At 35.5% G+C, this 17,148-nt stretch overlaps 1 protein-coding gene across 4 annotated transcripts in view; it reads left to right on the top strand.

Moving 5' to 3' along the window:
• LOC124367775 (protein sidekick) overlaps positions 1-17,148 on the top strand; it is a 452,084-nt gene that overhangs the window by 300,821 nt on the left and 134,115 nt on the right. For all 4 annotated transcript variants that reach the window (XM_046824884.1, XM_046824883.1, XM_046824882.1 and 1 more), the window contains exon 2: positions 10,313-10,408. In XM_046824884.1, coding sequence (XP_046680840.1) covers positions 10,313-10,408 — 96 coding nt within the window. The remainder of the gene's footprint in view (positions 1-10,312; positions 10,409-17,148) is intronic.

The raw sequence follows: 17,148 nt of genomic DNA, 5'->3' as shown, positions 1-17,148 counted from the left end.
GTTTTTTTTTTTAAAGTGCATTAAAGGCTGTGATCAATGAATTATATTTATAATTATATATAAGAATATCAGTCCCACCACTTAAATTGTTTTGATTCCTCTGTAAAGTATTTCTGTTACATCTTCTGTACACGCTTAGATTTGAAGGGTTTTGATTTATAGACGAGACCGGTCTCTGACACGGTTCATTCATGTGGGAGGACGGGTGTGAATTAATACGTAGTGTGACGTCAGTGTTTCATTCATCACTGTCCTTGTTACACGCTGGACAAATTTTCTCTCCAATAGTGCATATTAATTTGATTAATTATTTTTTATAGATATATTGCCATCAAGAGTAAACTGTAAAAAACGAAATTTAAAACCGTCGTGGATTTGCAGTACCGTAACAGATTTTTATTTGCACAGAATAAAATCATTTTAAATATTTGTTTTTTTTATGTATTTGTTTTTACGTTATACAAGAAATAGTGGCCTTCGTTACAATTATTTTGATTTTGTGATTGTTCTAGGCTAAAAAGATATTTTTATTCCAAGAATTTTTGCAAGAAATATTATAAGTATACATTAAGAAGTTTTGTGTGCGTTTATTGAATATTACGACAATAAATCCACCTTGAGTGCAAGTTTCTGAGCGGTCATAGACGTCGGACTTCGGATCTGAAGGCCATGCCACACTGCCGTGGCGTCGCGTCCGTCCATCTGCGGATGGATTTTTAAAATAATCGCTAACCATGTTGTCAAATAGGACAAGTCACACTGACATAACCGACGTGGCGCAACGTTCGTCGCGTCGGCCACCGTCTGCTGCGCTATGCGGCTGGAGCGATCCTTGGCCGACGTCGGCGATGTTACGAAGGCTCGCGCATGCGCATAAAGCACCTCCCCAACCCCCTCACCGGGGCACCGCGCGCTCTTGCCACTGCCTACTCCTTTTATTTTATATTTTTAATAATTTGTTTAAAAAAACCTTGCGCGAAGCTCTAAAACAGCCCGACACTCCAGGATGAAATGACCGCCAGTTCTAGGGTTAATGAATACTCTGGTGTCATGTTTATATGCAATCATTTTATTTGTTATTTTTCATATTATGTTTGATCTATAACAAAATTAAATAGGCCTTATTTTAAAAACATAAAGACTTATTACAAAACTGAAAACACCAACACAAAAATTACAAAATAATCCTTTGAAGTGCATCTTATATATAAAAACCAATAGTTTTAAAGAGGTATATCAAAGTATTGAATGCCATAATTACTAAGTTCATAATAGAAATAGTATTGCATGTAATAATTAAAATATAATTTTGATAATAATAATTATTAATGAATACGCTCCAGAACAATAAATTAATTTTGTAGAGCTATAACAAACTATTAATTCCACTATCAGTGTATAACTAAACAAATTCAAAGTAGTTGAAATGCATAAGCAACTCCTAGAAAGACGTGGCGTTGGCCGCGGACGCGGACGCGTGTCTGGTAGTTTGACGGGATTCGAGACCGTCGCGGCATACGCGGACGTTCATACTATGGATGGACGGACGCGACGCCACGGCAGTGTGACATGGCCTTGAGTTAGACACAGCGCAAGTTCAGATACTGTCTGTGAAAGTAGTGATTTTATATCAGTGTGCCATCGACTTTGTACTGTATTGACTCTTATCCTTAATATATTTGATAAGATCCTCGCACAGGTCAGTTTTCCATGAGGACGGGCATTACAAGGATTGAAAGGGGATTGTCCTATCGAAATTTAACACGTTAAATTTAATATTTTATCTTAATGTTTCTGCAGAATTACACCAATCTACTGTCTGCCGTCAGTATCTGCACTATTTGGCAACACTGTATAGAAGATGATGAAACAGTTACTCTTGTAATCCTATTCCTATCCTAATTCCTAATCTCAAATTCCGTAAATTCATAGTAACGCATTCACAAAGTAACATTAGTCAGCGCTTAACTGGTACCTTACTCCATAACCCGCTCTGAGCCACTTCTCTTTTCCTGTTCATTTCACAATGAAAATATTCAGGAAGAAACAATATACAAGACAACAATATCTTTAGGTTCAGGATTATGACTTATCACATTAGCTTCCCATTCTTTTGGACTTATCATTACATTTAAACAACCCAGTACTGATAACACCATAGGCAACTTTCTTTTTCAAAGTACAGAGAGGCAAAGGTCACTCACAATGGTTTTGAGTTAGAATTTCCTCTCTATTCTATATAATATAAAATTCTAATAAAAGACTATAAAATTATTAGAAATATAAAATGTTCAGTTACATTTCTAATAATTTTATAGTCTTTTATATAAATTTACGATATCAATATACATTCTATTCTTCATCTTCAAGCAAAAAGAATTTCTGTACTTTTTATTGTAAAAAGGAATATGTTTAATATATATATATAAATATTCCTTTTTACAATAAAAAGTGCAGAAATTCTTTTTGCTTGAAGATGAAGACATAGAATGTATATTGATATCGTAAATTTATATATATATATATATATATATATATATATATATATATATAAATTATTTTAACATTATTATAAGAATGATTTATTGCTGAATTAATGTAATTAACATTAATGTCTGTGTATTTATGTAAAACAATATGCATTTGAAGTCAGAAGGAATATGTTTAATATATGTAAATTATTTTAACATTACTATAAGAATGATTTATTGCTGAATTAATGTAATTCATATTATGTCTATGTATTTATGTAAAACAATATGCATTTAAAGTATGTTTAATATAATCAAAAACAGTTTTTTAATAAAATGTTCTCTCTATTGGTAATGCTAGAGGGTTAGATATAGTAATACGTATACTGCAATGTAATTAACCTGTATAAGCCCATGGGGTCAGTATCAACCCAATACTAGCACAACCGTATGTTACATACAGTACCAGTTTATCAGCTACATATTCTGAATATATATGGGTTATATGTAATGTACACTAATATTTTATCCTGTATAAGCCCATGGGGTCAGTATCAACCCAATACTAGCATAACCGTATGTTACATACAGTACCAGTTTATCAGCTACATATTCTGAATATATATGGGTTATATGTAATGTACACTAATATTTTATCCTGTATAAGCCCATGGTGTCAGTATCAACCCAATACTAGCACAACCGTATGTTACATACAGTACCAGTTTATCAGCTACATATTCTGAATATATATGGGTTATATGTAATGTACACTAATATTTTATCCTGTATAAGCCCATGGGGTCAGTATCAACCCAATACTAGCACAACCGTATGTTACATACAGTACCAGTTTATCAGCTACATATTCTGAATATATATGGGTTATATGTAATGTACACTAATATTTTATCCTGTATAAGCCCATGGGGTCAGTATCAACCCAATACTAGCACAACCGTATGTTACATACAGTACCAGTTTATCAGCTACATATTCTGAATATATATGGGTTATATGTAATGTACACTAATATTTTATCCTGTATAAGCCCATGGGGTCAGTATCAACCCAATACTAGCATAACCGTATGTTACATACAGTACCAGTTTATCAGCTACATATTCTGAATATATATGGGTTATATGTAATGTACACTAATATTTTATCCTGTATAAGCCCATGGGGTCAGTATCAACCCAATACTAGCACAACCGTATGTTACATACAGTACCAGTTTATCAGCTACATATTCTGAATATATATGGGTTATATGTAATGTACACTAATATTTTATCCTGTATAAGCCCATGGGGTCAGTATCAACCCAATACTAGCACAACCGTATGTTACATACAGTACCAGTTTATCAGCTACATATTCTGAATATATATGGGTTATATGTAATGTACACTAATATTTTATCCTGTATAAGCCCATGGGGTCAGTATCAACCCAATACTAGCACAACCGTATGTTACATACAGTACCAGTTTATCAGCTACATATTCTGAATATATATGGGTTATATGTAATGTACACTAATATTTTATCCTGTATAAGCCCATGGGGTCAGTATCAACCCAATACTAGCACAACCGTATGTTACATACAGTACCAGTTTATCAGCTACATATTCTGAATATATATGGGTTATATGTAATGTACACTAATATTTTATCCTGTATAAGCCCATGGGGTCAGTATCAACCCAATACTAGCACAACCGTATGTTACATACAGTACCAGTTTATCAGCTACATATTCTGAATATATATGGGTTATATGTAATGTACACTAATATTTTATCCTGTATAAGCCCATGGGGTCAGTATCAACCCAATACTAGCACAACCGTATGTTACATACAGTACCAGTTTATCAGCTACATATTCTGAATATATATGGGTTATATGTAATGTACACTAATATTTTATCCTGTATAAGCCCATGGGGTCAGTATCAACCCAATACTAGCACAACCGTATGTTACATACAGTACCAGTTTATCAGCTACATATTCTGAATATATATGGGTTATATGTAATGTACACTAATATTTTATCCTGTATAAGCCCATGGGGTCAGTATCAACCCAATACTAGCACAACCGTATGTTACATACAGTACCAGTTTATCAGCTACATATTCTGAATATATATGGGTTATATGTAATGTACACTAATATTTTATCCTGTATAAGCCCATGGGGTCAGTATCAACCCAATACTAGCACAACCGTATGTTACATACAGTACCAGTTTATCAGCTACATATTCTGAATATATATGGGTTATATGTAATGTACACTAATATTTTATCCTGTATAAGCCCATGGGGTCAGTATCAACCCTCTGCCTGCACAATTGTATGTTAGAGTAACAGTTTATATGTTCCATATTCTGAGTATATATGGATTATATGTAATGTACACTAATATTTTATCCTGTATAAGCCCATGGGGTCAGTATCAACCCAATACTAGCACAACCGTATGTTAGATACAGTACCAGTTTATCAGCTACATATTCTGAATATATATGGATTATATGTAATGTACACTAATATTTTATCCTGTATAAGCCCATGGGGTCAGTATCAACCCAATACTAGCACAACCGTATGTTAGATACAGTACCAGTTTATCAGCTACATATTCTGAATATATATGGGTTATATGTAATGTACACTAATATTTTATCCTGTATAAGCCCATGGGGTCAGTATCAACCCAATACTAGCACAACCGTATGTTACATACAGTACCAGTTTATCAGCTTCATATTCTGAGTATATATGGGTTATATGTAATGTACACTAATATTTTATCCTGTATAAGCCCATGGGGTCAGTATCAACCCAATACTAGCACAACCGTATGTTACATACAGTACCAGTTTATCAGCTACATATTCTGAATATATATGGGTTATATGTAATGTACACTAATATTTTATCCTGTATAAGCCCATGGGGTCAGTATCAACCCAATACTAGCACAACCGTATGTTACATACAGTACCAGTTTATCAGCTACATATTCTGAATATATATGGGTTATATGTAATGTACACTAATATTTTATCCTGTATAAGCCCATGGGGTCAGTATCAACCCAATACTAGCACAACCGTATGTTACATACAGTACCAGTTTATCAGCTACATATTCTGAATATATATGGGTTATATGTAATGTACACTAATATTTTATCCTGTATAAGCCCATGGGGTCAGTATCAACCCAATACTAGCACAACCGTATGTTACATACAGTACCAGTTTATCAGCTACATATTCTGAATATATATGGGTTATATGTAATGTACACTAATATTTTATCCTGTATAAGCCCATGGGGTCAGTATCAACCCAATACTAGCACAACCGTATGTTACATACAGTACCAGTTTATCAGCTACATATTCTGAATATATATGGGTTATATGTAATGTACACTAATATTTTATCCTGTATAAGCCCATGGGGTCAGTATCAACCCAATACTAGCACAACCGTATGTTACATACAGTACCAGTTTATCAGCTACATATTCTGAATATATATGGGTTATATGTAATGTACACTAATATTTTATCCTGTATAAGCCCATGGGGTCAGTATCAACCCAATACTAGCACAACCGTATGTTACATACAGTACCAGTTTATCAGCTACATATTCTGAATATATATGGGTTATATGTAATGTACACTAATATTTTATCCTGTATAAGCCCATGGGGTCAGTATCAACCCAATACTAGCACAACCGTATGTTACATACAGTACCAGTTTATCAGCTACATATTCTGAATATATATGGGTTATATGTAATGTACACTAATATTTTATCCTGTATAAGCCCATGGGGTCAGTATCAACCCAATACTAGCACAACCGTATGTTACATACAGTACCAGTTTATCAGCTACATATTCTGAATATATATGGGTTATATGTAATGTACACTAATATTTTATCCTGTATAAGCCCATGGTGTCAGTATCAACCCAATACTAGCACAACCGTATGTTACATACAGTACCAGTTTATCAGCTACATATTCTGAATATATATGGGTTATATGTAATGTACACTAATATTTTATCCTGTATAAGCCCATAATGTCAGTATCGACCCTCTGCCTGCACAATTGTATGTTAGAGTAACAGTTTATATGTTCCATATTCTGAGTATATATGGATTATATGTAATGTACACTAATATTTTATCCTGTATAAGCCCATAGTGTCAGTATCGACCCTCTGCCTGCACAATTGTATGTTAGAGTAACAGTTTTTTATGTTCCATATTCTGAGTATATATGGATTATATGTAATGTACACTAATATTTTATCCTGTATAAGCCCATAGTGTCAGTATCGACCCTCTGCCTGCACAATTGTATGTTAGAGTAACAGTTTATATGTTCCATATTCTGAGTATATATGGATTATATGTAATGTACACTAATATTTTATCCTGTATAAGCCCATAGTGTCAGTATCGACCCTCTGCCTGCACAATTGTATGTTAGAGTAACAGTTTATATGTTCCATATTCTAAGTATATATGGATTATTGATTTTCTGAAAATAAATGAATCTGAATTTGAATTTCCCGAAAACTTCAGTGTTGATCCCCTTTTGTCCAAATACTAGGTTTGCGACGTTACAATTCTGTCTTTCTACCAACATGTGCCTGAGACAAGAATGACTCTAGTTGATGAAGATAAGGATTACGATACGAGAAGCAGCATCCAGTGTGGCACCAGACTGAACGTGCATGCGTAGTATGCATCTGACCGTGAGCGTAGCTGGCGTAGGAGAACTCGTTCACCGGGCGTAGTATGTACAGCCTCCAACCCACTTCCAGATGTGGGCTAGTCTGCATCAGACTCGATGCTCTGTACCTGTACAGGAGATTTAGGTCTTACCACATGGCCTAACGGTTATTTATAAATGTCATTGTTAACACTTTTATGACTTTACTAGCGGTTACCCGCGGCTTCGTAGGCGATTTCGTAGGTTTTGCACCTGTATGAGAACTTCTGGTTCGAATGAATTATATTTCCGACGCCAATTTTCAGTTTGCCTTCTTGCCACGATCACGAAAGTATGTTACACAATTTTATAATTATGGCCATTGTAATTTACTCCGGTCTTACTGTTTATTGTCTCATAGTTGATATTGCTTTTTCCCGATCAAGAAAATATCCATAGACACACAGGTCTGAGAAGCCTGCCTTTGCGAAAACACAAAAAAGACAGGTTTCATAATAGTATTTAAATGTGTAGTAAAAGTTAGACTACTTTGTCTTTTATATCTCTACTGCTAACAGTTACCCGCTGCTTTGCACGCAATTTAGTGCACGTTTATTACCACTGCTGGTTTGAATGAATTATAGTTCCGCCACCAATGTAGAGTTTGGCTTGTTGCCACGATCATGAAAATACGTCAAAAAGTGTTTAGCTATAGCCATTGTAATTTACTTTGTTCTTAGTATTGTTTGTTCCATATATGATTTTGACTTGTTTCCCGATCAAGAAAATATAAATATCACAAATCAGAGAAGCATAATTTTATCCAAAGTGAACAAGATAGGTTTTTTATTAGTTTTTAACTTTATATTTAATGTTAGGTAGTAACATTGTCTTTTAGATCTAATACTTAATATTTAATAAAAGTGTACAGTTAAAAGTACATTGACAATGACGTCGCTTTTGTTTACTTTAAACTGAAAATTATTATTGTTAAAATTATAGAACATTTAGAGCTGGAATTGGTGGTACATTAGTTCTAAAGCACAGTCCAGTGAACTTTTATTTGGCATAGTTCTTTCCTACTGCTTCAAAGGGAATCTTCGGTGTCAAATTCTGCCCATATTATGTTTAAGGATATTTTGTAAGGTAGATGAGTACTTACCTATCGTTAAAATCTAAATTATCGGCGTGATAACTAATGGTTAATCCTTAGTGAATTTACACACTATAAATGTAAACGAATTGAAAATAGTGGTTAAATTGATTAAAATATGGTTGTGTTGTCATACAACAATGTTTACACAGAACAGATTGCATTTGACAGGCTCTTTCAATTAATATTTTATAGCTTGAAAGTCCAAGATGGGATTTTTACTGCTTTAGTGACCAATGGGGCGTAGCCCATAGGGATTTTTCGAAATGAGAAAAGAGCTATATTCATCCCAGGAACCCTAAGAATGTCTATGTGAAATTTCAATACCATCGGTTGAGTAGTTAACGCATGAAATCAGAAAAAAACAAAGGCACTTTCGCATTAATATTTTATTATTTATATATTTTATACATCCCAACCATTTGAGGTAACAAATGTTAACCAAACACACCCGTATTTTTGCTTTGTCGGGTTTCTCAAGTAGTGTTATCTTTCAATTTAAGATCAAACCGCCAACTCATTAAATTTTTTGAGATGTTAAAAATTATCTAATATTCTAGTGTTACGAAATTAAATTCCTTGAAGCTTGGCGTACACAACAAAGCCACGTTTTCAGTAACCTAATTATGTAAACATTTAATGCTCTCTTTGTCAGCCAAAGCTAAGTACCTTCTAGTAGTATATGTTTTATAATGTAAACACTAGGAAATTTTTAAATGAGTAAAGGGAACACTGACAGATTGTTTTAACACCTCAGAAATTAAATTACAGAAACGTATTAACTTTAAAAATATCTCCTTTCAGTTGTAAATAGTTTTGAGAAACTGAGTTTTCGACAAATTTAATTATATTTTTCATTTGCGAAAAAGTAAATGACACGACATCCTTGCCAACAGTTTTTTTCGATATTAATCCAATCGATGATTTATCCAACATATTTTGGGCTGGAGCCTACATAGATGTTATTCCTCCTGACAGCAGCTGTAAGGGAAGCCAAGCGTTGACGTTGTGGGGGTGAGATTGAGGAGGGGGGTGGGGGTCCACTTATAGTGACAAACAAGCCCAAAAAGCACATTGTCCCCGGTTTGTCCAGGCCTCTCCGTTTACGTCTTATGACACATGGCAACCCTTCCTTTCCGCCCGCTTCCTGCAAATCTGTTTTATTTTTCTTACAAAAAATATTGCTTTCAGGACACATTTCTTCGGACACTTCTGGAGATGAATTTCCTGCGTTTATGGCACATTTCGATATTAACAATGCTCTGGGAATCTGAAGGATTTTGCCCCAAAATGGCGAGGGCAAGGTCCGGTAAGACCTTGTGTCGTCGGAACGTTATCGAACAATCATACACAAAAATGTGGTTAACTGGTCCAATCTCACATGTATATAGGCTACCCAACAACCAACCCTCTGTCAGACCTCATCCAGCCCTGATCAACATTAAATATTCTGTGTTAGCAACAGGGTGTTAATGAAGGAAACAGGATTTTCCGGAAATTTGCCATCGTTCAGTAAAACCAAAAAGCAATAACACTACGTTTCGAGATCTGCAGTCTGACCTCTTCTCCAGGTAAACAAGTTCAGTTTTAATAATTAGTGTTGTGTAAGTTTTTATTAAGTGCATGTTTTAGAGTTAGTGAAGTTGATACAAAACATGTTGGTTGTGATTCCTAACAGGCGTGACACAACGCCCTGGTATGATTTGTTTATTTTAACCTAGTTTGTAATTATGTGTTAGGTTAGTTAGTTACCTGAAGAAGAGATCAGATTGCAGATATCGAAACGTAGTGTTTTTTATTTTTTTTTTTTTTTTTTTTTTTTTTTTTTTTTTTCACTGAACGATGGCAAATGTCCACAATCCTTCCATCGTCAAAAATAAACTTCAAGCAGAGGAGGTTGTTAATGTTTTCTTCCAATGTTCCAGAGTCGCTGCAGGCCCCTAGGTTCATCACCCAACCCTCGTCCTCCAGTAGTATAGTCAGCGAAGGCCGGACGAAAATCTTGCAATGCCAAGCGTTAGGTGAGTACCCTTTTTGACGCTAGTTTTAGAATGATTAATAATTACACTGGCATTCTTTTATTCGAGTGTTGTATAATTGCTTATATACAGGGTGGGGCAGACCACCCGTCTGCGATGTATTTGCAGCTGAACCGAGAAACCTACCTTCGTTTTACGTACACCCATATTACGACTCCAAAGAGTTTGAAAAATAATGAGTTTAAACCAAAAATATTCCAAAATCACACTTTTTTTTTGGGGGGGGGGTCATTTTTTAAAGATTTTCAAATGTAAAAGTAGGTCGAGCCGTACCTATTTTTTAAGATGATTCTCTATTCATTTTGGAAAAAAACGTGTATCATTTATTTCGCTTCTTGTATACAAGATGTTTTTATCCCAGGTTACCAAAGAAGTACTCTTTCTTAAAATATGTCGCAATTGTCACTTTTCAACACATTTCCAATTTTCAAAATTACCTTCAATTTAGGATATTTAAAACTCGTAAAGCCTAAAATTCAGATAGCATGTCATGACTCATTACATTTACAATTTTAAAACTAAACAAATCCATCTTTATATTATTATTATCTTTATGTATTTTGGTATTTTATTTTGCGATAAGAATTTACTTTCCTTATTTTTGTCAGACTTTTGAAATATGCCCAATTTAAATATACAGCTTATTCGCGTCGGTGTATTTTTATTTCCTCGATATAGTCGACAAGTTTAAAGTGGTTACGAGTACAGCCATGCCTATAAAATGCATTATCTCGAACAAGGTAGCAAGTGAGTCGTTCATAGTTTAAAACTCAAGGTAGTTCAGTTTAGCCCGAACGATACGGCTCTTCAAGTAAAAAGTACGGTTTTACACCTGAAAAAGACAGCAGATCTTTTTTCAAGAAACGTACCACGTAACGTTCGCAAAAGTTCATCCTTATTTCTTTTAAAGTGTACAAAACTCTTCTAAATATTACATAATACGTTATTAGGATATCACGTTTGCAGCAGAAATGCCAGCTATGCCTGGGTTCAAGTAGGAGACAAACCGGCTGGTTACTCAGAGCGGCGGCCGAGGCGTTCTACCACTTGTACAGTAACTGCCAATGCAAGTGGACTGGAAACGTTTTACAGCCAACCTCTCTGTGCTTTGCTTCTGTAGTCATTTTACACCGACCGTACTGGTACCTGTACAGTCGCTGCGCTCGCCCAGCACAACAATGCACTCTTAATTACTGCCTGCGAGAGGCGTTTTGTATTGAATAGTAATACATTCTAGATGGACTACAGGCTGGTTTTGAATTGTCACTGTGAAGAATAACGGATTTTATGGACATTTACCATAGTCCTGTACCTACACTTACATTTTTTCACAACTTTATAAATCATTGCTTTAATACTTTTCCCGTTTTATAATAATAGTTTGTAGTTTTGTTTTCATTTAGAACCAAAATTTCCTTCAAAGCATGTACTTAGAGACTTTTGGACGATTTTTTGTCAATTGTTCATGAAAAAAGTAGGAGGCCTGCGAGAGGCGTTTTGTATTGAATAGTAATACATTCTAGATGGACTACAGGCTGGTTTTGAATTGTCACTGCGAAGAATAACGGATTTTACGGACATTTACCATAGTCCTGTACCTACACTTACATTTTTTTACAACTTTATAAATCATCGCTTTAATACTTTTCCCGTTTTATAATAATAGTTTGTAGTTTTGTTTTCATTTAGAACCAAAATTTCCTTCAAAGCATGTACTTAGAGACTTTTGGACGATTTTTTCTGTCAATTGTTCATGAAAAAAGTAGGAGGCCTGCGAGAGGCGTTTCGTGTTGAATAGTAATACATTCGAGATGGACTACAAGCTGGTTTTGAATTGTCACTGCGAAGAATAACGGATGTTACGGACATTTACCATAGTCCTGTACCTACACTTACATTTTTTTCACAACTTTATAAATCATTGTTTTAATAATTTTTCCGTTTCAGTATAATATTTTTTAGTTTTGTTTTCATTTAGAACCAAAATTTCTTCAAAGCATGTACTTTTGGACGATTTCTTCTGTCAATTCATGAAGAAAGTAGGAGGCTATCTAAAACACATTAAAGTTTCACAAATTTATATTACCTTTATTACTACTTTTGTTTCGATTACTGAATTTTGATTCCCAAACATTACTTTGTTTCTTGACAGATGATCTTATAGTTGGTTAGTCCAGGTTTGATGACCAAATAAATTCAATTTCACATACAAATACGAAGCAAGCTATTATCCTGTATAACATTGAGTTTTCCCATTGATATGCTGTTTTACGTTAGTGTCCTAATTTATTTTATAATATGATCTACTGTTTCGAAATATTTTCTAGTCTTTCTAAAATATGTCTTACTTTTTTCCGATTACCTACATGTTAGCGAATGTCTTTAATTTGAAAGCACTTCTTAATTTTCTAACCAACATTCTCAAGAAATTAAATACGCTTTTACGTATTCGATGTAAAAAACGTGATAGGACGAGATCCTCAGTCTTTAGGGCTTTATAAGGGGATTAAAGAAAAAGATAGTGGGCAAGGGTACGCTTTTACGTACTGGATATAAAAAAACTTGATAGTACGAGATCCTCAGTCTTTAGGGCGTTTTAAGGAGATAAAGAAAAAGATAGTGGGCAAGGACTTAAGAGGGAAGCGGCGAGAGTGATGATGTGGGATGTATTGTCCCGAAATTAAATTTTTTGTCGATTTTAGTGTTAAAATGGGCGAGAACACACGAAATAGACCTATTCCCTCTTGTCCAGCCATTGCGAGCTGTTTAGCAAACATCACCGGTTTGTATGTTGTGGTGGTGAGGAGTGAAGGGAGGGGGTTGTCAGCACGTGAGGACGGCGGACCTCTTGGCGTCGTGTTGACAATCTTGTAGGGCCGACATGTTTGCACCTGTCCAGGCACGTGATGTGCCTATCTGAGCGCGTCACAACACAGCAACTGATAGGCTGCAACACAGCAGATAATAGGCTACAACACAGCAGATGATAGGCTGCAACAAAGCAACACAGCAGATGGTAGGCTACAACACAGCAACACAGCATATGATAGGCTGCAACAAAGCAGATGATAGGCTACAACACAGCAGATGATTAGGCTGCAACAAAGCAGATGATAGGTTGCAACAAAGCAACACAGCAGATGTTAGGCTACAACACAGCAGATGATAGGCTGCAACACAGCAGATGATAGGCTGCAACACAGCAGATGATAGGCTACAACACAGCAGATGTTAGGCTGCAACACAGCAGATGATAGGTTGCAACAAAGCAACACAGCAGATGGTAGGCTACAACACAGCAGATGATAGGCTACAACACAGCAGATGATAGGCTGCAACACAGCAGATGATAGGCTGCAACACAGCAGATGATAGGCTTCAACACAGCAGATGATAGGCTGCAACACAGCAGATGATGGGCTGCTGGCGCCGAGCACTGAACAACGGTGAAATGTCCTGCACAGGCTGTCGTTTCCGTTACCCGCTGGATCCTGTCCAATACATGGTAGTCTCAATCTCTGCTGGGGGCCCAATAAATGCGCATCTTTGTACGTGTCTTTGTTGTAGAGGACTTTAAAAAATTCCATTAAGAATTTCATAGTCAATAATTTTGTTATAAGTTACCACCCTCAAGTGATGGTGATATTTAGTGGGACAGCTGTATTGATGGCCATCTTGATCTTTAGCACCATAATAACAATTTAAAACTACAAACCCTTCCACGGCCTTCATTGTAGTCAGAAAGCTAGGGCAGGGATGATACCCTGTTAAATATTTAATTAATGTCCACCCAAACCCGTTTCTGTTCTTAAATATTTTTATTGGTTATTAAAAACATTGTTTGTACTTTACCGTTTAAACATTTTAAAATGTGCAAAAAGATAGAGAGTTTAAAATTTATAAAAACACTTAGAGGATTCTGGATATTAATCATTGATATAATGGGAATTCGCCATAATTATACGATAAAGAGTACCTAAGTGTGTATTAGTGTAAGCCATGGATTCTTAGTGACTTCCAATACATCCGGCTTTAAAATTTAGTTTACCTGTGATGTTGCCTTTCTAGGAAAGAAAATTTAGAGCGCATATTTAGCTAGAATTCTAGGTATTTTTCAGCAAGGTGTACCCTCAGAAATTTTAATCTTTCCTCTCCCCAAAGAAATCACTTATTTTCTTAAAATAAGTCGGTAAACCTGGTATTGTACTTAATCAAAACATTTCCTCGTGTATTACAATAACTTACTCTAAAAAGTTACACACTCAAAAATCGGGCACTCCGGAGTTAAAAACAATATTTTATTACTTAGTAAATAGAGTGTTTACGGCAAGGGCGAATAAACTGCGAATTGAACGATGTTTTATAGTGTGCGTGGAACATTTATGGATGCGGGGTTTAAAACGATTCAATAAAAATTGAAACGTCAAAGTGACGGACCGATAGAATAGGCACCGAATGATCGAGGTGCAACAAATTTTAACAAGCTGTTTATTTGCAGAAGCTATTTTGTTATGAAAACTCCTGCAGTGTGAGTGCTTCCTACGCAGCAGCAACTCGGCCAATTAAAAGTTTCCATTTTATACCATCACAATACGTGGGGAAATGTTTCTATGAGAGACATTAAAGGTAACATTCACTCAGAACTGTTACCAAACTTGCTTTTAAATGTAGAACAGTTTTAATTCGAGTACTTTAGTGGTAATTCTTGGAAGTTTCCTTGGCATGGAGAGGTTTTTAAGTTCACCCTTAGCATGTTCCTAAAGCTTCAAATAAAAGCGTCCACTAGTTTTGTTTTTGCAATTTTTAAAGCTGGGACAACAAATGAGCAGAGCGAGTTAGGGTTGTCCCTAGAAGCTAAGTGACGTGTCTAGTTTTGAAACGATAATCATGTTGCCGGTGGCACAGTGCAGTGGTTAAGAGTAGTCATCGCAAGATAACCGAGTCAAGCAACGTCGAGCGTGGCTGTTGCTTGGATGGGTGACCGCTGAGCGATTCTATCCTTGCAAGCAGCCCGCCTTCCCCCAGCCTAAATAAAGTTGGTGGATCGGAAGTCATCTTTATTAAGCCTTTAAGTTCACCTAGGTCGTATCAGAGAAAGGAGTTAGCCCTAACTTCACCTAGTGAAGTAAGACACCCTTTACCTGTTTTTTGAGATCAAACCTAGTACCAACGTTAAATAATCAGTAGTCTTAAAATGGCGTTTCCTGAAGTAGTCGAATTTGGCGCCAACCCAACTTGACTAGCGAAACATTTTAATGTTGGTGTATCTAAAATGTTTCTTTGTACAATTACGATCTGTTATTTTAAGTGGGTGAAGTTTTACTGAAAATCGACTTTGAAATCATTAAGGTGGTACAGTAGGTTTTATGTTGGGTCAATCTTTTTATAACTTTTGTTGTCACAGCTCTTTAAGACACCGTCCGTCCTTAAATACAAGAACAGGAAATTATAAAATTCACAGTAGTATCGTGAGTACATATACAGAAATAATATGGTTAATTGAAAAAAGTGTTTTCATGAAAAATAAACACGCAATTTCCTCCTTAGATAATGTTTCGTTTAGAACATGCTATATCCTTACGTCAAAATTGATGTTCACAGTGCTACTAACCTGTATCGTCTTTAACGGTTTATCCTTAAGTTTGGTTGCAAAATTTGCCAAAGATGCTACCTATGTTACCTAGTGTCGTGATGAAAACGTTATTGTATTGTTTATGTCTTGATGTACCTGCTCGTGCAAAATACTTGAAACCAGACAATTTATCCGGTTTTTATGAATCATTGCACGTCCTAATGTATAATCAGATTCTATTCTGATTGTTTTTACAATCTTCTTTTATGTAGACCTACGTAAGATACTAATGTGGAGAATTTGTTAAGTAGATAGTCTTTTAGATATATTTTGTTTACAAAATCATGGTAGCACTGAAGGAAACGTTCTACCTAACTTCACCGAGTATTTACTCACAAAGTTTTTTAAAACACCACAAATTCCAAAGTGATGTTACAAATGATGCGGCTTTTCAAAACGGTAACTGACCCAAACAAAGTTGAAACTTTTTACAAAAATTAATCTCTTAAATTTCTTGGCTAAGATCGTTGGCCAGCTCGGTATGTCATTTCGTTTTTATATGGCAGTTGTTAAAACGTTCATAACTCCGTTATTTACAGACCTAGATAAAACTAAAAAGTGTTCCTGAATGCTTATAACATTTCACACAGTTTTTGCAGGGAACAATATTTTTGTTTCTTGAATAGTTATTGACTAGTTTGAAATCGCATAAGAAATGAATTTGTCACATTTGAATCTACGTACTTTTCTTCTTTCGGCTGAGCAGGAAGGAATATTTACGAAAGTGAATGGTTTTAAATACTTATTAACCCAAAAATCGGTCACAGTGTTTCCTGTATTTTAGGAAACACTGAAAAGCGCTCATACTGTGAAGTATTCTGGGCACGCCAAGAAAATTTCCACTTCACATGTAATGAGGTACGGGGGGAACTGCTTACCAAGCGGGAATACGACTTCCATATTGCGGGATGTCGTTGCCGGGTCTCAGTTCCAGCTATCGCCGCCAGATGTCGCGTTGTCGCTTTTGTGTCGGCTGTTTTAATTAAATATGCCTCCGTCTGCCTGCCTGTGTTGACACAATCACTATTGGGAATCTCTAGTAACTGGAGAACTCTCCTAGTACTTATCAACTCTCCTAGTACTTATCAAC

Source organism: Homalodisca vitripennis, chromosome 8, assembly GCF_021130785.1.
Source record: "Homalodisca vitripennis isolate AUS2020 chromosome 8, UT_GWSS_2.1, whole genome shotgun sequence".
Classification (NCBI taxonomy): domain Eukaryota; kingdom Metazoa; phylum Arthropoda; class Insecta; order Hemiptera; family Cicadellidae; genus Homalodisca; species Homalodisca vitripennis.
This window is presented reverse-complemented; position numbering and strand designations above follow the sequence as displayed.